Source organism: Quercus robur, chromosome 11 (assembly GCF_932294415.1).
Source record: "Quercus robur chromosome 11, dhQueRobu3.1, whole genome shotgun sequence".
NCBI classification, from domain to species: Eukaryota; Viridiplantae; Streptophyta; class Magnoliopsida; order Fagales; family Fagaceae; genus Quercus; species Quercus robur.
The window spans coordinates 11690846-11712985 of NC_065544.1; the positions used below are offsets into that span (position 1 = coordinate 11690846).

The 22140-nt window shown below is 35.2% G+C and overlaps 2 protein-coding genes across 5 annotated transcripts; both read right to left on the minus strand.

Annotated features, from left to right (window-relative positions):
- Positions 1-288: 288 nt before the first annotated feature.
- LOC126706197 (transcription factor GTE1-like) lies at positions 289-5047 on the minus strand. Of its 3 annotated transcripts, none has more exons than XM_050405526.1 (9): positions 4937-5047; positions 4305-4397; positions 3047-3238; positions 2778-2855; positions 2050-2274; positions 1829-1927; positions 1604-1662; positions 901-1051; positions 289-809 (listed from the first exon to the last, which is right to left on the minus strand). In XM_050405526.1, the coding sequence occupies exons 2-9, from the start codon at positions 4395-4397 to the stop codon at positions 603-605; spliced, it is 1104 nt and encodes a 367-aa protein (XP_050261483.1). In that variant the 5' UTR covers positions 4937-5047; the 3' UTR covers positions 289-602. The 3 variants fall into 3 exon arrangements, with proteins under 3 accessions (XP_050261483.1, XP_050261484.1, XP_050261485.1); XM_050405527.1 differs by lacking the exon at positions 4937-5047 and adding an exon at positions 4807-4925; XM_050405528.1 differs by lacking the exon at positions 2778-2855 and having other exon boundaries at positions 4937-5007.
- Positions 5048-7020: 1973 nt separating this feature from the next.
- On the minus strand, positions 7021-21544 carry LOC126706418 (MAG2-interacting protein 2). 2 transcript variants are annotated; one of them, XM_050405860.1, is made up of 12 exons: positions 21300-21544; positions 21150-21198; positions 19584-19757; positions 18524-18725; positions 18134-18348; positions 16730-17732; positions 14191-15197; positions 13551-13639; positions 12712-13071; positions 10506-11745; positions 10064-10329; positions 7021-9953 (listed from the first exon to the last, which is right to left on the minus strand). In XM_050405860.1, the coding sequence occupies exons 1-12, from the start codon at positions 21390-21392 to the stop codon at positions 7338-7340; spliced, it is 7314 nt and encodes a 2437-aa protein (XP_050261817.1). In that variant the 5' UTR covers positions 21393-21544; the 3' UTR covers positions 7021-7337. The 2 variants fall into 2 exon arrangements, with proteins under 2 accessions (XP_050261817.1, XP_050261816.1); XM_050405859.1 differs by having other exon boundaries at positions 18134-18354.
- Between the last annotated feature and the right edge of the window lie 596 nt (positions 21545-22140).

A 22140-nucleotide genomic window follows, 5' to 3' on the forward strand; every position in this document is an offset into this window, starting at 1 on the left:
AACATGAAACATAACCAGAATGACCACGTCACTCCTTTGTTCTCATCAGCTCCCCCCAAAGAACAAAGAGGGAGTTAAAAGGATGCTTCAGACAATTTTTTTTTTTTTTTTTTCACAACTTAGTGGTGATAAGTTATGACTAGTACAACATTACTTTTATTGCACATTAATCACAATTATTAAAGTAACCTATTGCGATTGTGATTGATACAAAATAAAAGTGGTGTTAGGCACACAAAAAATGTTACAAGGGGAAGAGGAAGATGGATTGGGGGTCAAAGTGGTCTGTTGGTTCTCAAAGTAACTGTCATTTATTATAAATATAAGACCCAAAAAAAACCTGTACATACTGAGGAAATGGAGTATTGTGTTTCTGTCTTTCCCTTTACGCCAAGGTCAAAGAAAAGAAGAAATATGCCATTCTACCTAATACAGCTGTACAGACTGATCATGATCTCAGCTACAAGGGGATCTACAAAAATTGACAGAAGCATTTCATATTTAGCTCTTTAAGTTTGTTTCTTTGGAATAGTGAGTACCTATTCAAATTCACAAGCAATGCAACCAAATAGCATAAGTGAGCTACATGCTGCAATGGTAGGTCACAAACTAGAGAGCTTTTTAGTCCTTTTAACAGCAGTCTTGGCAAGAGCATCACAAATCTCTCTTTTTCTTTTGGAGTTGCTCTTCTTGTCATCGTCATCGTTATCATTGTTGTTGCCACTGCCACTTATGCCTCCAGGATTCCTTGCTTTACCTTTTAGGGAATCTTTCACAAAAGCCTTCAACCTCCATAATGTATATTCACTCTGCATTGGGGGAAGAATAACCTATTTGAGCAACTGGAACAAGAAAAGATAACCCCAAACACAAAGAGCAGACAAATAAATAAATGATGACCTGAGCATCAATATCAAGGTCCACTTCTTGGGCAGTTGCTTGGAAGCTTGGGTTAGTCTCAGCAACTATCTCTAATGCCTTGCGGATATCTTCAGGACTCAAATAGGTAAGAGCTGTCACAAGACTTCTTTTCTCTTCTGAGGAAATTTTCCTAAAATTATGCACGTACAATCAGTGATTATTGCTGAAGGATGGCAAAAAAATGAAATAAAATTGCCAACTCAATTCGATCACCCATGCAAAGGTACGCAAATGCATACGCTGAACTGTCTAATGATACCCAAGATTTAAAAATATATATTTATATTTATGTTGAAAAACCCTCTTCACACATCTTCAAGTCAGTAAAGGACAGTTGAAAATAAACTCAAAATTTTGCCAGAGGTGCATGGTTCTGCATCAGGAATTAAATTAGAGGATAATTAAAATTGATATCAACCGATATTTAAGAAAAAACCATCCTGATGGCACTGCCTCCATGCACCACCAACTCCCATCTGCTACAACGCCAACTCAAATGCTTGCCCCGTATTGCATTCTTGACCTCAATTGCAAGGTTTCTTATGGTGTTTTAAGAATTTTACAAACGAAAAGAAAACCAAATTAGTGAAGACTAGACACTAAAATATATGGGCCACACATGATTATATGAACCAACATTTGTTTAACGTACTAAAGCAGAGAGGTGGATTCTTAAACACACCTGCACTTCTGAACCACCATTTCTCTGAGTTTCTTCAAATGCATATCAAACTCATATAGCTGAAAATAATTTCAATTAATTAGTTCAAATCATGTACCGTATAATATCAAACCATTAGAGTGCAAATATATGTCAAATAAAACATACAAAAACTTTTAAAGTTTAAGAAGCTTGCTCTCAATTATATGTTGTACTTCATAAAGAGGCTCTGAAATTTCAACAAACCTCACTGCTTAAATCCCTAGCCATTTTGGCATAGGCAGCATCCTGAGCACGCTGCATATTTAATTTTGCCTCTACATCCTCCTCTGTTCGTCTTCTTTCCTAAAATTATTTAGGTATGGAATATCTATTAAAAGAGAGACACTATAGAAGTCATAGAAAAGTGCGGGTTATTAGATTTACCATGTCCGACATAAAGGTACCATATTGGGATAGCAACTTACCTCTTCAGCAACTTTAGGCAAAAGTTGAAGCCATTTTTCCTCAAATTTTTCCAACAAAGTTTTGGCCATCACATGGACATCATCCTTTTCTTCATTGTATATCATTGCATTCTTAAACACCAACCTCACATCAGCATAAATCTCTCGCACATTCTTATAGCCAGTACCATCCTTAGCATCCATTTTCTTTTCTATTGTACTAAAATCCATGGGTTTTTCAATAACCTAGAATGAAAAACCTAAAACATATTATTTGAAGGCAAAAGCTGAAAGAGAATGCAATACTAAGAATGGCTGAAGAATTGATGAAAGCCCATCATACCAGTAGAAAAGCCAGGACCAAGCCAAATTCAACAAGAAAAGAAGATGTTAAATTAAGAAGAACAACAATGACAAGCTTCTTTTATTATATTACTGCCATCATCATCATAAGATGCAAAATAAAAAGAACGACAAGAAGTTTCTTCTTTTCTTCTTTTATTTATTTTATTATTATTATCATGATCATCATCAAAAAATTTATACAAATTTAACCCATTTTTTTCATAAATTAATTTATGATAGTTAACAAGCAACTTACTTCTATAGATTAAGAAACAAACACCTGAAATCTTTTAAGGTACAAAATCATAGATATATGGAAAGAAGAAAATATAACAGATATTTATACAAATCAATAACCATATAGAAATAACATCAGATAGTTCTGACAGATAGTGAAGCTTTACCTTATAATAGTCATGCAAACCAAGGCCTTCAACATCTACAGGTTCCAAAAAGGGCCAAGCCCATTTGTGCTGAGTAATCTGAAAAAGCAACAAGTAAAGCTAAATTATTACTAATTGAAGGCCTTGGTGCTGACTGTGTGGTAGGGAGGAGAAATTGTGCCATTTAGCTAGGGCTCATTGGCTATCCTATCCTAGAAATTTACACTAAGTATCTTAATGATTGACCTGAGTTTTTACATCAAAGATAAATGCAAAGGTTTGGAGCTTGCCTGACGTAATATTGTAGCAAATTGGCGCATAAGCTCTTGCATTCTCTTTGAAGCAGCTACTTCCCTATGTGATGCATCTTGGCGCTGCTTCTTAACACCAGGAAAATGTTTCGCTCTTTCTTTGTCCTTCACAATTGAGCTATTACCGCTGGCCAAGTAGAACTGTTCAACCTCGCTCACTTGTTTCTCAAGCTGAAAGTACAACAAAGAAGTTATCAATTTATTTGCGAGTTCAAAATTTCTGAAAAGCAAATAATAAAAACCAACATGCCAATACATGCACAGCTGCATACAATGGAAACCTATACAAAGGTAGTTGGATAAATCATAGCCACAAAAATCATGAATATCCTTCGTATCAATCAAATATTAGGACATAGATTCAAATCTCCCCTTACCCCTCCGGAGCCAAGATTTTAATTAGAAGAAACAAGCCAATTTTGAAAAATAAAAACCAATAACTCTAGCAAAACAGAATTTATATTTTAATCAGAGAAGTATCACAGTGGAATAAGGCAGCAATGATGAAGCCTTCTCTACTGTAGCTATGACTGACTGGATGAAGCAAATATGCAACAACCACCACCACCACCACCTCCTTTTGTTTACAACATTTTTACCACCACAATCAGCTTTCCAGACTCACTGGCCTCCCCTAAGCCTGCCTCACACTTTCAACCCTTTCCAGAAGTCACCTATCTATTACAGTTTACCCAATCCCCTGAACCATCAACAACCCAACTCTGCAGTCAGAAACCGAATAGCACTTAACCAACCGAAATCCCAACCTTCTGCTGCGCCCATTAGCAATGAACTGAAACCACCAATGCCACATCAACATGGGGTCACAGGAGACAAAAGGCGATCCTTCAGTGTGGGTGCGAAAACAATTACCCTGGTTTTTTATGGGGGCTGCTGACTGCAAGATCGATTTGCATAGGCCAAAAAAGATTTACTTTGGTTCCATAATTGCTGCCTTAGGTGCTGATGTTCAATATACAACTAGTCACCCTTTTGGAACTACGTAAACTATTACTAATCAAACCATAGACCCGGGCACAAGCCTATTCCACCTCATTTTCAATTAAGCAAAGAGTAGCTGCCCAATTAATCTCTTGAACATTTAATGAAAGAAAACCAAAAGAAAAAGAAAAGCTGATAAGTATATAATAACAAACAGATATGATTACAAATTTGAAACCTTTTAAACATAGTTCACAATAAAAAGTTCCTATTTTTGTTGAAAAAAAAAACTCACCTTATCAACCTTTGTGAATATTTCATCAACTTGATTGCTGAAATACTCAACTTCTGCTGCATTCTCTGGGTTTGCTGCATTCATCGGATCCATCTGATAAGGAAAAAACAGGAATTTATCAAACAATGAAAACCCATATGACCAGTGATAAAAAAATACAGGGAAAAAGCAATCAAAATAAAATACCCAGATAGCAAAAACAACAAGAGACCTCTAAAAAAACAGGCAAATATTGCTAATAAACAAAAATTACAGCCAAACATACAAAACCCATGTGACCAAAAGCATAAAGATTCTGCCTTTTTGAATTTGAGGCCAAAACATAAAGTTGCAAAATTGGCCCTTTAACAACTTATTCCTAATGAAAGTTTCATTTTTTCTTTTAATCCTTTCATTCATGAGGTATTATATTTGATTCTCAGAGAGAAAATTAAAAGCAGACAAAAGCCAAAGAATTGAAGAGAGAGAAGATACAAAGCTGAACAAAGAGAAAAACATATACCCTTTGGGACAATGATATCAGACAAAGAAAATTGAACAAGATAATAACGCAAATGCATGTAACATTCTAGAGAGAGAGAGAGAGAGTTTTTTTTGAAGCAAGAGAGAGAGAGAGTTTGCTCAAGCTTTACCTGAAGAGATAGAGAGGCATATAGGATTTTGGTGGCAACAGAGTAGGGGTCGATGCTTGATACCGCTGAGAATCTTTCGGCTTTGGAAGTTTGGACTATTGGGTTTATATATCTTTGTATACTTTATTATACAATTCTTAAAATACAAACATACCCTTACATTAAAGTCCAACATTTATACTTCTGATTTAAAATTAAAAACTAGCTCAAAAAAGTAAGATGATATCTTTCTATAATAATACCATTTTTTTTTTTTTTTGTTTCAATTCCTTAAATATATAATTTAATAATTATGGTAATTATTAATAGGTCATTTATTGTGTTGATTGTGTTTGTGCATGGAATTAGTTATTTTTGGCAATATTTTAATAGAGGAGATAAATTTATGAGGTTTTATATGGAAATAAAGTTAGAGGGGAAATTATTGTGTAGTCTCCGAGTACCATAAGTACTTCCTCCTATTATATGAACAGTTGTTCTTATTAATTAAATTCATGGTAAGACTTACTATTTATGTGAGAGGGCGGAGTACGCATTTCTGTGAGTACTTAATAATTTTCTAAGTTGGAAATACAACAAAAATTTACAATATTTTTAAATTAGCTTTACCACATTAGACATGGCCCTACCACAATTTATAATTTAAATTCTGGAAAAAAAAAAAAAAAAAAAAAAGAGAGGTCTAGAGCCACAATTTTTTTTTACCAAACTTTTTTAAAAACAAAAGGTTGTGAGTTATAAGGGTAGACAATAAAATTGTGTTAGTGGTAAGATAAGACGAGAATCAATGATAACTTGACAATTCAACAATTGTGAAATTTGTTATGAAAAATATTGTGTATGTAGTATTATTCTTTTGAAAATATAATGAAATTGTTGTGTTTCTATAAACTTAAATAAATAAATAAAAAAAGTCTTTGTTGAGAATCCTTACAAAAATTTTAAATTATTATATGTGTGTATATGCGCACAAATGATGTGAAATGTTGTAAGATTTTATTAAATAAACCATATAAATTTCTCTCTAATGGTGTAAAATTTTAAAGGTATATCAAGGCTATATTTATAAATAATGGAGCATTGCCTTTGAAAAGACAGTAATGAATACTCACTTTAGTTGAATCAATCCCTCAAAAAAATGTGTCTATCTCTCTCTTCTTCTTCTTCTTCTTCTTTTGTGTGGGGGGGGGGGGGGGGGGGGGGGGGGGGGGGTGGTTTTGCATAAACAACACTCAAGCTGTAACTGTCTCACTCGAGCTATCATCGAGCAGACACTGAGCAAGTACACGCAGAGCTTGGTTGTACGATTAGGTGTTTCTTGTTTATAATACTGAGGTGGACCAGTTAAAAGAATGAAGAGAAAAAACAAAATTGTAAAAGAAGGCTTAAGCTTTGAATATTAGTTGGAAAATTGAATACAGACAGAATTGAGTGTTTTTGATATACGTGTAGATAAAAAAAATGTATTAAAATGTGTGTAAAGTTGTTTAAAAAAAAAAAAAAGTGTGTTAAAACTTGCTCACCAAATAGGGCCGAAGTATCGAAAACTCCACTCGGGCACGGACAAGTAGGAATGAGCAGGTACATGACCCAACAGACAAATATAACATTTCTAATTAATTTTTTATTTTTTTAATATGATCGTATTTCAAACTTATGATGTTTGTTTCTATAATAATTGTCTTTTATTATCAAACCAAAACATCAATTGACTTTTGATATAGGAAGAAATTAAATGCCAAATCTTTTATTCAACAATAATAACTTTACTAATTAAGCTATCTAAAACTCACACGTTACATTTATATTTAATGATTTGAATTTTTTTTTCCCAAAAAAAAAAAGAAAGATAATTAAATTACAAATTATAGATGAACACCACCTCATAATTTCGTTAAGGGCAAAAAAAAATCAGTTGTGTAGGGGGAAAAACCGAAAAAGTACAAGTCCAGTTGCTCAACTTTTCCTCGTTTGGAAGCAATTTACATTAGAATTCAACCTATGTTAAAATACACAGGTTGATCATAGCCTGTTATTACCAACATCAAACCATACTGTCATTGGTTTACCCAATCCTAGGAAAATTCAGGTAGATTTGAGTCCACATACATTTCACATGAACTCTGTAAGATTATCCACAAGTTTACAAGACCTACACAGCAACAAAAAGTTGATTTCCATGTGGGTTGCTTTGACCCACGTAAAACACATATATTGCTGTAAAATCAAGATTCAAGTGTCTACTATACAGTCATTTGTTTCACTAAACCCTCTCTCTCCCCAAACTGAACAGAAAGTCTCGATGACAGTTTTATACAACTACTCCTAATACAATTGCATTGCTATAGAAAAATGTATAAAAAAAATAATTAAAGAAATAAAAACCCACCAAGCATTCTCATCAAACTTTATGAGATAGCAATGACAACGCGGATTGGATCAGACTTCCTAACTTGCCTCTCAAACTGCAAATGGTATTCTTTAATGGTTCATGTGACTTCTCAAGAGTGAACTCTTCATGCTCTAATACAGGGAGCTGCCTCTCTAAAAACCTACTAAGACCGGTCTCAGCAATGTTAATGAGACTGAGTGATGCATTCGTGTGCATATATTTTGTGACAAGAAATCCTGCTAGAATATGCTGACCTGCCTTCACAAGCTCTGATATGAAAGCAGGAAAAACAATTTTTCTAAAAAGTAATGAGTTGTCTCCTTCATTGCCCTTGCCTTCATTCGACCCTTTCTGTGTAAGCTTCAACAACTGGGCTTCTTGACATTTGCGAGATAAATTCCCAACCACATAGCACAGATATGAGAAAGTGGTACCATAAGAAGATTTGGAAATGATAGTTGATGTGATCCCAGAAGACAATACAAGCAATAAAAACTCATGGTCTCTGCCAATTGTGTCTGAGATGCCTCCTTGTTTCAGTTTGTCCTCAACTTCTCCTAAGCACTGAAACTGTAATGCTTCATAAGGCAATAACAGCACCATCTTTAAAGCCACAAAACAATCTATCCCAAGTAGAATCTGGGTCAAGCTCCTGGCACCATCTTCATCAAGCACTAATCCACTAGATTTTGATAGGGACTGGTCAATCAGCATTAACAGATCTCTCAGCTGGGACAGCATTACAAGTTTCTTGAAAGTCTCCAGCCAACAGGCATGAAAAGGGTGAATAGATAGAGAATCTTTTTTCTTCTCATTCTCAAGAGGCTCTACTTCTTGAAAGCTTTCCCATCCCTCATCCCAGTTATCACTGCTCCAGTCATTTCCTGCATCAGGGGCTTCTGCAGAGGCTTCCTCATCTCCACCAATGATAAAAAGCCCCTCCCACTCTCCCAAAATGGCAAGCAAAGCATCAATATGGGAACGTGTAGTAGCAGCTCCACACAACTTTAAGAAGCAAGAAACTGCAGTCTCCACATTCGAGAGATCATCAGGGGTAATTTCAATGCTGGGGGAGATGGTGGCCGCAAGCTGAGATGATTTGAGGGCAACCAAAGTACTCGCAAACCTGCTAGAAGTATCCTTCGGATCTGACAACCCCTGATCAGCAGTAGTCTCAAAATTCTTACCAGTAAATTGCAACTCATCCCACCCTTCCCATGGTAGAACGCTGGATTGAATCTCAGGAGAGAAACCCTTGATACTTCTACCCGAGATGAATTGCATAAGCTCTAGAACATAAACTCGAACGGAACTCGGCAGCTGCAGATTATCAGAAAACCTGGCCATCCTTTCCCAAACTACACACCTAATCCTCTTTAAGTCCTCCAAATTACCTTCTAGTTTACCCAGAGATGATAACAGATGAAACAATTTCTGATGTTCATGGGATTCATTGACCAGATCTTGTAAAATAGGTTCCAAGATGTTTAAATACAGATGGGGAAGATCGTAACCTTCAGAGTCACCAGTTTCTGCTGAACCACTCGGCTGCAGTGATATGCCTTCAGAAAACACTTCAGCAACAGATCCAAACCCACAGCCAGAAAAAACCATGGCTCTGCAGAAAATGAATATATCACCAGCAAAATCACCAATTAAACCATAATTGATATAGCTGATAATGGTGCCCCAGCCCTGACTTGGTGATACAATGTCCTCCATCACCAATCTCATAAAAACCCTTAGACAACTCATTATGCATTCCGGATTGAACATGATATTTCTTCCTGGACTCTCATGGGATTCAATATCCTTGATTCCATCAGTCAATCTAATCCAAAAGTTCAAAAGAATGATGAGGCAGTCCTGCCATGCTGAGTCATCTGGCAGACTCCCATAAGAACAATAAATTGGTATGATTATTCTGAAGTACCGTTTCATAACATCCAAAGCATCTGAAGGAACCAGGAGTTTGACATACATTCTGCAGAAATCATAACTCTGCTCAAGTTGACTTACAAAGCCCTGAAGGTTTTCAGGGCTTTTAATTTTAAAATCAGTCATAGCACTAGTCTCCAAAGCTGTCAACAAACTCAGGACATGATGTTTATAGACATCCTGCCATGTTATGAGACCCTCCGGAACAGGATCAGTATAGATACTGCCAAGGGTCTGTACCATTTTTGCCAGAGCTTCCAAACTACTTTCTTCAATGTGTGTGTAGACTTCAGAGCTGAGGCACTCCAAGTTCACACCACCTAGTCCAGCAATATTTTTAAAGTTCAAGTTCTTAATGAAGGAAACCCTTTTGCATTCTTGCTCAATGACCTTGTAGAAATGAGCAAACCCAATGCTAGATATATTTGCTTCATGTGTTTGTATCATCGGTAATGAAGCTTTGGTTTCTTCCAGCTGCAAGTAGCAGTCAGAGAGCAGGCTGTATACATAAGCAAGCCTCAACTTGTTACACCCATCAATTGCAGGGTACACAATCAAGGAAATTGTTTTGATTGTTTCTACAGCATGATCTATTATTTCTCCTTTAAATTCTGCAATTTCAGCCATAATATCATCATTTGTCCAAACCTCGGAAACAAGGACAGAGCTTAGCCATTGCAGTAGCACCTGCAAGGAAACAGAGGAAGACATTAAATACTAATGGTCCATCCACATAGCATGCACTTATCTTCTATATTACTGCCTTTTAAGGGACAAATTCACACACACCAGCATACCTCAGTACAACTCAAGCCATAGATATTAGCTATTTTTAAAACATCCCTCAAAATGTTCTTCTTCTCCAACTTTACTGATTCAATTAGCGAGGCAATAACACCCTCAATATATTTGACATCCCCAGACAAAAAGCGTTCAGTTTCAACCCCAGGAATTACTTTCTCTAATGCTCTAGAACGATCTGCTACATGCTTTTGTTGTTCTAATTTTATTTTCCATTCTCCCCAAAATGTGGACTGCACTTTATCAATCCTTTCTATTTCATCTGAAAGCAAGCAAATAACACAAGAACAGGGTAATAACATCATTATATAGAAAAGAAGTTGACCCTAAATGCATGAAAGAGAGAGGAAAAAAAATTTATTTGTTTTAGTACTAAAGAACATTATAATATTGCATTATATGCAGTTTAGGAGTCAAATGATAAAGTTTGCCAATCACCAGAACTACGTGGTGTGTGGTTTTCTTTAAACTTCCACAGTAGCAGCTCCCTCTTCTTCGCAGGCCCCTCACACTCAAGGCCTGAATTGTGTAATAAACCATATGTCATTCCCACATTCATGATGCTGCAACGTTCTTGGTAATCCTCTCTTGTTCTCAGCTGCTCCTCTATAACTTCAACGCCAGTAAATGCATCCACAAGATTTAAGAGAAAAGAGCATCCCATTATGTCTTCCTCTTCAGTAGCAGGAGGTTCAATAATTGATTTTGCCAGAGAAGCAATCAGATTGTCTCTAGGGGCAAAACCATTTCTCGCCAACCAGGACAGAATAGTCACCAAAGCCTGTGTTCTTACGCTAACATACTGCTTTCCAGGAATTGAGCCAGAAATCAATTTATTACCATGTTCTGCTCTCCTACTCAATTCAAGCAACCATGGAAGTTGCAAAGCAGAAAAAGACAGAAGTTTTCCATTTTCTCTCAGAACAGAGTCCCAATTGTTCCCATTCTCGATGGGCAAGTTTTTAGCAACAGCAGAAAGTATATTTTTTATCTTATCAAAATGAACTTCTTGATCATCACTACCAATCCCTCGAACCTGTTCAAAGCAATCTTTCAGGTGAACAATATCTTGAATACTGTGGGATGGATGTGAGATAATTGAGGAACCCTGAACTGAAAACTTGGGAGAAGTTGTTCCAGTCAACATCATTAATGTCTCACACTGGCCTTGCATATCTAGATCTTTCCATGCATGGAGCAATTCACCTATGGATTCCTCGTCACAATGGCTCAAAGCAAAACCTAGTAGCTGCTTTCGAGAACTTATATCCATGTTTTCAAGGGCAGGACCCCTTGCTATTGCAGCACATAAGTCCCAAATGAGACCATGTCCTTTTTTAGCCAGAACAAGGCAGAGATCAAATGCTAGTTGCAGATCACCTGCAACTGCAGCTTCTCTAGCAATAGCTTCCTCAACGGCTGATATGTCCTCTGGAGAGCTTAATCCAAGAAGCTTGGCAACCTCAATGAGTTCATCAACATGTAAATAAGCACCACTTTGACTTGTGATTGCCATTTTAACAATCTCCATTGGATCTTTTATTTGCCTGAATTGCATGGGTAGAACTGTCACTCCAAGGTTTGGAAGTTTGACCGTAAGTGCATCAATAACATCTGCTTCTGCTTTCACATTTCCACTACTTGGATATAAATTCAGACATTCCCTAGCCTTCCAGATCTGAAACAAGTGGCAATAAAGCAATCAATGAATCTAAATATGGATATTACAATATATGTTATCCATAATGAAATTGGATATAATCAAGTATTGTCAGTAAAGAAAGATGAATGGCAAATTACTAGATAGGTAGCCAGCCCATTTGTGAGAATTCAAGCATTGTTCGTTCAGGTGTTGAGATTAAATGAACCTAACACAATTTCCAATGCAATATGCTGGTTGCTAATGTCTTGGTTTATTAATTGGAGCACACATTAACAGGAAGCAAGAATGATACATAGTTTGCTTCTGATCTAAATATTCTACATTATAAAGACAAAAAATTATACTGCAACAAAATCAAAATGTAAAAATTGGTGGCTTGAATCTATCAGACATCCTCAGTTGCCCACCTGGACTCTGAAGTTTATTGCAGTGTATTTGTCAACCACCTGGCAAGAGCCCCCGCCTTGCCTTGGTGGTAAACAGGTCGGGTGGAGTTTGGATTAGCCTTGGTTCATGTCTTACCAAGCAAATAGTGGTAGGAAAGAGTACTACCACATCTTTGTGCATCCAACATATCTCAGTATAAGAAACTGTAGAAAATTTTATAACATGGTAATAGTAACAACAATGACAAAAACATATTTTTACTAATTCTTGATTCCCATATAATATAGTAAGTTCTCATGCCCCTCTACATTTATGCCACTGGTGTCAGACATCCATCAACAATGTTTTTGAGTGTACAATTTTTTATGATCAAACATTGAGCCTCATTGTTGACATTATCTCCAATAGATCACATCAAAACAATTCACATCATGTTTGATGTCCTCTTATCAATGCATTTTATAATGTAAAAAGGGAAATAAAGAGGTCTGTTGTACCTACCCAATAATAGCTTAAAGTCAAAAATCCTGAATTAATCAATTTGCTCCTAGATATCTTAATTAATCAAAGAAGATAAACTTTCCATATACTTACTTCAGGACAAGCAAGACTTGAAGCTGAGAAAAAATATTCCCTTGCAGCTTGAATGACAAGATTTTCTGCTTTCTCCGATGCCAAAGCAACTGAACTTGTACCTTTTAAATAATTCCTTGCGAGAGAAAATTTCCCAGCTTTCAGCAGTCCTCTGCAGAATTCCATCAACATATACTCTAGGTCCAGAAAAGGAAATGCCTTTTCTCTCAAACACTGCATATCACGCCACATGTTTGCCCAATCATTATCAGAACGACTAGGCTGTCGACGAACAAATTTTGAGAGTATCAGGCGCAGAATCTGCTTTACACCTTTTCCATCTGAATGAGCCTCTAGGAAGAAATTCATTGCCTTTGGGACCTGAATAAAACATCCACTGTTAAATCTAAGTCTAATTCTCACGATCAAAAATTTTTTTTATCAGTCTCGCAATCAAATGATTGTAAGAAACACAAGAATAGAATAAATATTGCACTGTAAGTAACATCAGTTTAATACACTTTCTGGCACAACAATATCAATTCCAAATCTGGAACTGAAACTCATTACGGCCCAAAAATTCATAAACCATAATGCTTCCACATATTTCCTAGAAAACTCCTATAGAAATGCTATCATATGTGTCCTGAGAATATATGATATCACAAAATTTTATGCACATCGCAACACAAAACAGCACCCAAACTGCACTGAAAGAGGATGGGGGTCTCCAGAAATTTAAATATTTTTTCTTTCCATTTTATTCAATCTTTTTTCCCAGGAGAAGATTAAACCATTTAATGCTCATGATAGGAAACCAAAGCACAAAAGCATGCTCAGTGCAACAAAGGATTACAAACCTGGTAAAATTCCAAAAGCCTCCCTACTTCAATATGGCCTTCTGCCAATTTGAGTCTTCTCTTGAGGCCCTTAACACGTGTTTCAGTATCTGTACAGCCAGAATACTTCAATTATGCTCAAGAAAAAAAGAATATATTATTTTTTTTCATTGTGTATGTGTTATTTTTCTTTACAGATATTGGTTTAAATCTTGGGATTTCCATTACACAACTGCTCCACCTATTCGTATCAAACCATAGGTTAAACCGCAATTTTTTTCTCAACTATCAGCTCTCTCTCTCTCTCTCTCTCTCACACACACACACACACACACAAACAACTTAGACCTGCTATGTCAAATGTTCAGTCACACACAAGCAAACTGTGTAGAGTTGCTCTCAAGCCATTGGAGTTGCACCAAAAGGTAGAAATCAAGGAATTTTATATTACTTCAGTCAAAGGGTTCACAAAATTAAGTGGGTCTAACAATCAATTAAAACCAAAAAACAAAAAACAAAAAAAACAAAAAAAAAAACAAAATCAAAATTAGAATTAGAATTCTCAAATATATCATATAAAAGGTGTTACAATGTAAAATCATATTAAGATCTCATTTACCAAGATAAGAATTTTTTAAAAAGCTTATAAAGCAGAAACCACCTTGTATTTGTGGAAGCTTTGACAATATGGCTGCCATGGTACTCCACTTATCTGTTACTGTGCACATATATATGCACTGTAGGGCACAATCCACAGCTTCAACCTCATCCTTGAAAAAAACATTACTCTGGAAGTCTGTCCATCCTTCCTCAACTACCATGTCTCTGCATGCTTCCTCAATTACCATCAAGCATATGTCCAACTTATTCTCCAATGCAATTTCCTTCATCCATCTTACCAGAAATGACTCATCATTTTTGGAATCTGCAGAAAGATGGTAATCTGGCACCTGACCTAGAGAAACTGAGGCTTCATTCTTAAACCTATTTTGCATGAATGGAATTGCTTTATCACGTAATCGTTTAACCACATTCTCCTCTTTGACACCATTGAGCATCATTCTGAATTTATCATAGTCAGATAATTGCTCCCACTCAACAAGACTTATACTGATACTCGTGTCACCATCACTGTCGTCAGAATATATAAGATGGTGCAAGTATGAGACATCCTCAAGGAATTGCTGCAATTCACTGATACCTCTGTGATAAGCAAAGTCAAGCAAGTAGAGGCAATTATCTAGCTGCCCAGTAAAGCTATCAATGTCTCTAGCTCTATTCTTGTACCATCTTGAAAGTTCGGTAGTTGATGGCCAAACATATCCTTGGCACCGCTTAACCATGGGTTCCGTTCTGATCTGGATACCAATCTCATTATTTTGGGGCAATCTGCTTATAAAGCTTACCATCTTCTCACATTCAACCCAATCTTCTTCCCTCACAGCAACATTGGTGGGAGGAGACTTCCCAGGAAGAAGCTGCCCATACGTTTGTACAGGAAGTGTTTCAGGTATAGCACCTAAAACCTCCATCATGAAAGGAGTCAGAGAAAAAGGATGACGCTTGAATAGGAGGTTCAAGGCCCCAATTTTGCCACTTCCAGCAAGTGTAACAGCGGCTTCATTAATAGGCATAACACGAAATTCACGGTACTCCTGCACAGAAAACCTGCACAACACTATGTCATTAAACTGTGAGTCAGTAGAAACAATCAGAGGAAAGTAATATAAATTGAAGCATTACACAATTTATCAATGATAATCATGCTATGGCACGCAATTTTTCAGTGAAAAATTACCTGCATTTTACCTTTGTAATGAAAAAAAAAAATTAGTGATATAAAAATTAAAATTCTTCACAATACTCAAATAAAGAATAATCTAAACACCAACATGCGTATTGAATATTCTAAATCTGGTGATCAATGTATCTAATAATAAATTTTTTTTTTTTTTAAAAAAAAAAGGTATTCTGAAGTTTGCATTTATGGGACATAGAGACATTTAAACACTTTGGCAAAAGTCTATAAAAGGTTTTTAAAGAAAAAAAGAATTCCTAAAATGGATAGCAGTAAATCTCATTCTTTTTTCTTTTTTTGTATGTAATTGATATGAAAAGCCCATAAAATCAATAATAAATCAGGATTATAAATTCAACCATTCCCTTCCATTTAATAAGATTTTAAGTACTTAAATAGTCTCTTTTGAATTGTCAAGTTGTAAATATTTATTTACAACGATCTAAGAATAGGTTATTAAATAGTAAGATGTATAAAATTTCCTCACTTTTTTTTCGGGGAAGGGGGGCGGGGGCTCTTCCTAGAGGTCACAACAACATTCCTATTTGGAAATAAGACATCTCTTTTAATTGATTTGTATTTACAACATTATAACATTGTTGAATGGACCCATTTGAAAACAACAAGATGATGACAAAATTATCAAAGATTGGCATTCCTTGTTCCTATACATTGACATATGAATGGTTCCTGGATTTGACCAAGTGATTTTTGAATCCTTCTTCCTTCCTCTATTACCCAAATATTATATCTTATTCATCTTTTCATTTTTAAGATAAGCTGCATCTTGCTATACTGCTCCAGATTTAGATTTTGCAAAATATTTGCAAGCATGTTAAATTAGTAACAGGAAGGAGGTTAGATAATAAAAATGTTGAGCAGGAATGCATAAACAAAGAAATTCGTACAATAAATATATCCTTGCAGGAATGCATAAACAAAGAAATTCGTACAATAAATATATCCTTCTCCCATATCTATGTAATCTAGTTGAACACCTAGAGTTTATATGATAAGAAGTCTTATTCAAATATAGATCCCATAATATATAATGAGAACTTTTTTTTTTAATTCCATAGTTGGGAGGGGGGAGGATTTGAACCTTAGACATCTCTATTGGAAATACCATGAAATGCCAAATTGAGCTACAAGGCTCTTGGCCCCAAAATATATCATGAGAACTATTTTAAAAACACCACATCTACATGAAAAAAAATATAGTCCGAACTATGCTATGATAGAGTTGAGAGAAACTTCAATTAAAAAAAAACATTTATGACAGACTATAATTGATTAAATAATATCTTCTATTTCTTTCTTAAGAGTATATGGCTTTAAATCCTTCAAAGTTATGTTATTTCAGCAAACAACAACAACTATAGATTCTGCAAAAGCATAATACCTGCCCATATTAATCCCTAGATAGGTTTCCAGCCTGTCTCTGAATTGCAGTAATTGAAGTCTAGCCATGCGGAAATCCCAAATCTGGCTACTTTCATGATCTTCTGGTTCCGAAAACCTATATTGGTTAGTTAGGCGCAGCCCGTATGCAAGCAAAGCCTTCACAGCATCTTCTGTAGGTCCAACTTTATCTAGACATTGAGAAATTACAAAAGCTTGATCCTTAATATTAGACAAAAACTTATTTATGTCATTAATGCCTAGGCTGGAATGCAGCCACTGCGACTTTAAAACTTCATCTTTATCCATCCCATAACAACCAGCAAAGTCCAAGGCAGCCTCATACTTTTGCTTGCTAATTAAGATATTGTACATTTCAGGAACAGATCTCTCAGAAAATGATATCAAACTCCATTGCAACCTAGAAATATCAAATTGATTATATCTATCTTCAGTAATCAGCTCCACATGATGCAAGCCATCTGTTTCCCCAAAATTTGATGCCTTGTATCTGTCTTCAGATGGTGTAGTCTCCAAAAGAAATATGTGTCCTGGAAACTGCTGTACCATTTCTAGAACAGGCATGGAATATACAGCATCATCCTGCTGAACTTTTGAACCACTTAGGATATCAAGCATGGTGACAATACCACTCCGTTTTACAAAAGCAATGATATGGTCAGACCACCAAGTAAAGTCCACAATATCAGTTATAAAGTCCCCGCCTCCATTTGACAAACTATTGGTCACTTGCAAGTCGTTTATCCCTCTGCAAGCAAAACTTGAAAGTGAAAAGCATTCTTTATCCAGCTTGAAAATTTGCAAGCATCCTCTAACATCTGATGTAGCAACAAAGTTGACCTGCGGTGAGATTAGCACCTTTGGATATGATAGCTGACCCACAGAACCATTTGATTTAGAATACAAGCCCTCAAACTGAGTAGAGAACAGTTGCTCCATATCCAGGAGTTTACTTCTACGCCAAAGAGAAATATTAGAGGGTCCTGCAAGGAAATTATAAAACCAATTATTAAATACTTAAAGAATAATCTTGTTTGGTAATTTAGTTTTCCATGTTTCAAGAAAGTGATAAATATTCATAATAGAATCTAAACAACTTTGTACAAGACACAGAAGAGACTCAGACACCGTGACTCCCAAACCAAGAACATTGATCTTCAGGTTTTTAGATATGGTTCACACACATTAATTGAGGACAAGCAAAAGCATGGACTGTCAAAGCTAGGACAATCTGATAAGTCTGAAATGTTAAAAGGATTTATGGCTCATGGTTGCATGTCTGGTATACAAGAAATGATGTTAATTACACGAAGACCTATACACTCACACACATGCGCACAAAATGTTCACCATAGGAAAATAAAGAAGTAATACAGAAACATACCAAAGTTCCCACCAGAGGTTAGTGAGCCGCTGACAGAACCGCCAACAACAACCAGCAATGAAAGTTCTGGATTGTAGTCAAAGCAGAAAACATTGTTAAACTGCTTCGCAGGTGTTAAGCCACTATCTGAGGTGAGAGCAGAGGATATTGAGGCACTTGGCGCCTGACTGATCTCAATATGCTGTAAGGAACCATCTGATGTAACAATAATGAAGCTGCACCTGGAAACATTTCCAATAACTTATACAGATGCCAAGTTGTATTAACCTCTGGAGTGGTCAAAAAATAAAACCAGAACCTCCAGCCATAAACAAGGTTGACAAGAAACTAGTCCTCGTAAAATTCTTTTAAAATTTCATGAGAGGCTGTGGACAGAAAAAGAACACTTACAAGAAAGATCTCTGTTTGTCAGAATCATTCTGTGCAATCAGGCCTACTATTGGTACAGAGATTTTCAAATGCTTCCTTGTAATTCTTGTTATCTCTTCACCATTCACTTTAATAAAATATAGTGTACCAGTATCATCAGCAACTCCAAGAACATCATGACACTCAGACCAAGTTCCTGTAGTGAATGTAGCAAGGCTTCCACCTGATACATGGAAGATAGGTTAGTAAAAATCATCACAACAAATGCAATAACATACAAAGCTGACAAAGATGAAGGGTAATAGCTTATGGATTTGATAGCACTTACACCAAACCATCAACATCAATCAAATTTTATTTCACAAAATTACTGCAAACTTGAATCCTCATGAGCAACTGCACATATGCTTATACTTAACCCCACCCCCCAGCTTTTCTCTTATGTATAGAGATTTTTTCATTATTTGATTATTTGGTTGTTCCATTTCCAATAATGGGTAGACTTCTAGAAATAAAGGACTAAGTCATAAGAGTATGCTTCAATGCAAACATTAGGCGGCTACATGGCTAATCCATTAAACTATATATGTACAACATTATATATCCTTAGCAGAATATAATGTGTCTGTGTTTTCATCTGTATTTATTATAAAAAATAAAAATAAAAAATCAGAGCTATGTCTCAACAGTCTTGATACAAAAAATAATAATAATAAAGGGTTATATGATAAAGTATCAGTGTTACATGTTATTAGGCATTACTAGACATTTTTTGAATACTTCCATATGCTGGCATCAATAGGAATTAAGCCTATAATATATTTTCGGTTAAGTTAAATTCACATAAGAACAAAGAATATATAAATAATTAGATTATACCATTTTTATATATATGACACCAAATGCCAACATTTTCAAGGATTTACCTCTGTAGTCAATTTAAAAAATTGTTGATCTAACCACCAAATTGACACAAATCTCTCCGTTTAGAGCATATAGAAAAACATGTAATGTGATAGCTAAAACCAATGATATCAGAAGCATATTTCACTCATCAATGATGTCAACAAATTGAACTTACTAGTAAAAGTTCCACAGGGTTCCAGGTAGTCATCATCCTTCTGCAGAATTGTTATCTGATTTCCAGAAGCCACAGCCACACGTTCACCTCTTCGAGAGATAAACAAGGATATCATTTTTTTCAATGTTCTCGGTCGCTTGTATTCACTCCATTTGTCTTTGAGTTGACTCAGACCTTCAAGGCATTAGGCAAAAGAATCATAAAATTTATAAACTGCCAGATATTTTTTTTGATAAATTAAACGGCCAGATGTTGGCCAATGCACGCACAGTGAAATTCGAAAAACATTTTCCAAACAAAACACGCACACATTGTTGGGTTATAAATTTATTATAATTCTTTGACAAGACAAATGCTTCTTCTTGTAAGACACAACTTGTACAATTGACAAGAGCCTTGTAACTCAACTAGCTAAGACATCCAAGATTCAAGTCCCATATTTCTCATTGTAACTATCAGAAAAACGTCACAACTTGTACTGTAAACTTCACCTTAAAAATGCTACTTTCAATAAACTAGAATAACCCACAACATCAAAAGCACGAATGAGACATTTTTTCTATAAAACGTAACAAAACCATAACCATAGAACTTCAATATTTACTCTTACACATGGCAGGTATAAACCAAAGAGTGCCAACCAGCAAATGATGGCAGATACCCATCTACATTTATGATCTTATAATTCAATTACAGACATGAACAAACATATCCAATTCGAAATGCTAGAAAGAGCACATAAATTTATACCACTAACATTGCTTAATTAGAATCAATATGTTTTCGCTAAATAACTATTCATTATAACCTATTAAGAATACCCAATATAGCCAATGAGCTCTAGCTCAACTAGAACCTACTCCCCTGCAAGTACTAGGTGGAGTGAGGTTGTGCATTCAAAACTCACCGTGTGTGCAACTTTCCCTGATCAAAAAGAAAAACAATACCCAATATAAAATAATAATAATAAAAAAACCCATTTTATTTATCATACATATAACTCGTTTGAACTAAACTTACAAGTAGTTACAACTGTCATATAAAATTCCTAAAGATGAAATTTTGACAAAAGAACATATTCTTCACAGTTCAATTCTCATGTTAATAAACTACCAACAAATAAATCGAAAATCTTGACCTTCAAGGCATGTATAATAAAAAATGCGCATTACGATAAAATTACAAACAGGGGTGCCCATTTGCATAATTGCATGTGGAAGTTATATACTAGAACTTGCCAACCAGCAAATAATGTCAGATACCCATTTGCATTTATCATCTTATTATTCAATTACAAACATGATCAAATACAATTTATTCATTAAAAAAAAAAAAAAAAAAAACCCATTTTCACTAAATAGCTATTCATAAAAGTTATAAATAAAAAAATAAAAAATAAAAAGCTATTTTAACCAATCTTTCAAAAACTGAACAAAGATCAAAATTTGACCAAAGAACGTGTTCTTTCACGGTTTATTTCTCACGTAAATTATTAAATTTGATCTTCAAGGCACGTATAGTAAACAAAGTGAAAGTGCATTACAATAGAATTACAAAGAGACCCACCTCGTGAAGAAAGCAAGGACAGGAAGCTTCCTCTCTCAGCTTCATTTGCCTGAATTCAGTGTCAATTTGATGATTTAATTTCAACAAATTTATAAAAAAAATTAAATTAAATTAAATTAAAGGATTAAAATTAGGTTTTTGGAATTGAACCTGTTGAGGAGGGTAATTGGGAGTGTAGGGTTTAGAAGCGTGATGACGTGTCTCGTATAGCACAGTCTGTGCGTTTCGTTCTTCCATAGCCATAGCTAAAATTCGAGATCTCAAACCCTAAAAAAAAACCATTAACGCACTCACATGCATTTCAAAGAATGAGAAGAGTTAGAGGGAGGAGTGAAGGCGAATACGACACCGTTTTTGGGATCGGAAGGTTTATATGTATTCTAGTACAGGTGAACTTGTCGTACGACACTGTTTGTTTGAAATTCAAAAGTAAGGGAAAAGGAGTTAAAAGACATAGAAGGCCCAGTCCAATTGTGTATTGTTGGATAAGGCTTTTGAGGTTTCCGAGATAAATGGGTTTCAGCCCAAACCAAATTTAATTCATCTGAATTATTATGAAAAAATTTAGAGAAAGAGAAAATTTGTGGAAAAAAAAAAAAGTAGGGAGGGAGAAAGTGAGAGAGCTCATCCTTTGAAGATGTTTCAGATACTGGTTTTGGTCCTGAAAACCCTATCTATATATAACATGGTGAACATGAAAAAAAAAAAGAAAATTAAATGATTATTAATCAAGAAAAAGTAAAATACAGACCGCAAAAAAGTTACTAAGGGTAGTTAGTAAAATATGGTACTCATATAATACAGCAAGTATATGGGCGGATATATTTCGGCATCTTTCAAAAAAGTATGTTTCAAAAATTCTTATATCTATATTTGAGCATTCGAATGTTACGGGTAGTGATTATTACGGAATTTTAACTTTCAAATTGAAATTAACACATTTATCACTTTATCTTTGGAAATAGAAGGTTAAACGTGAATTATTTTAATT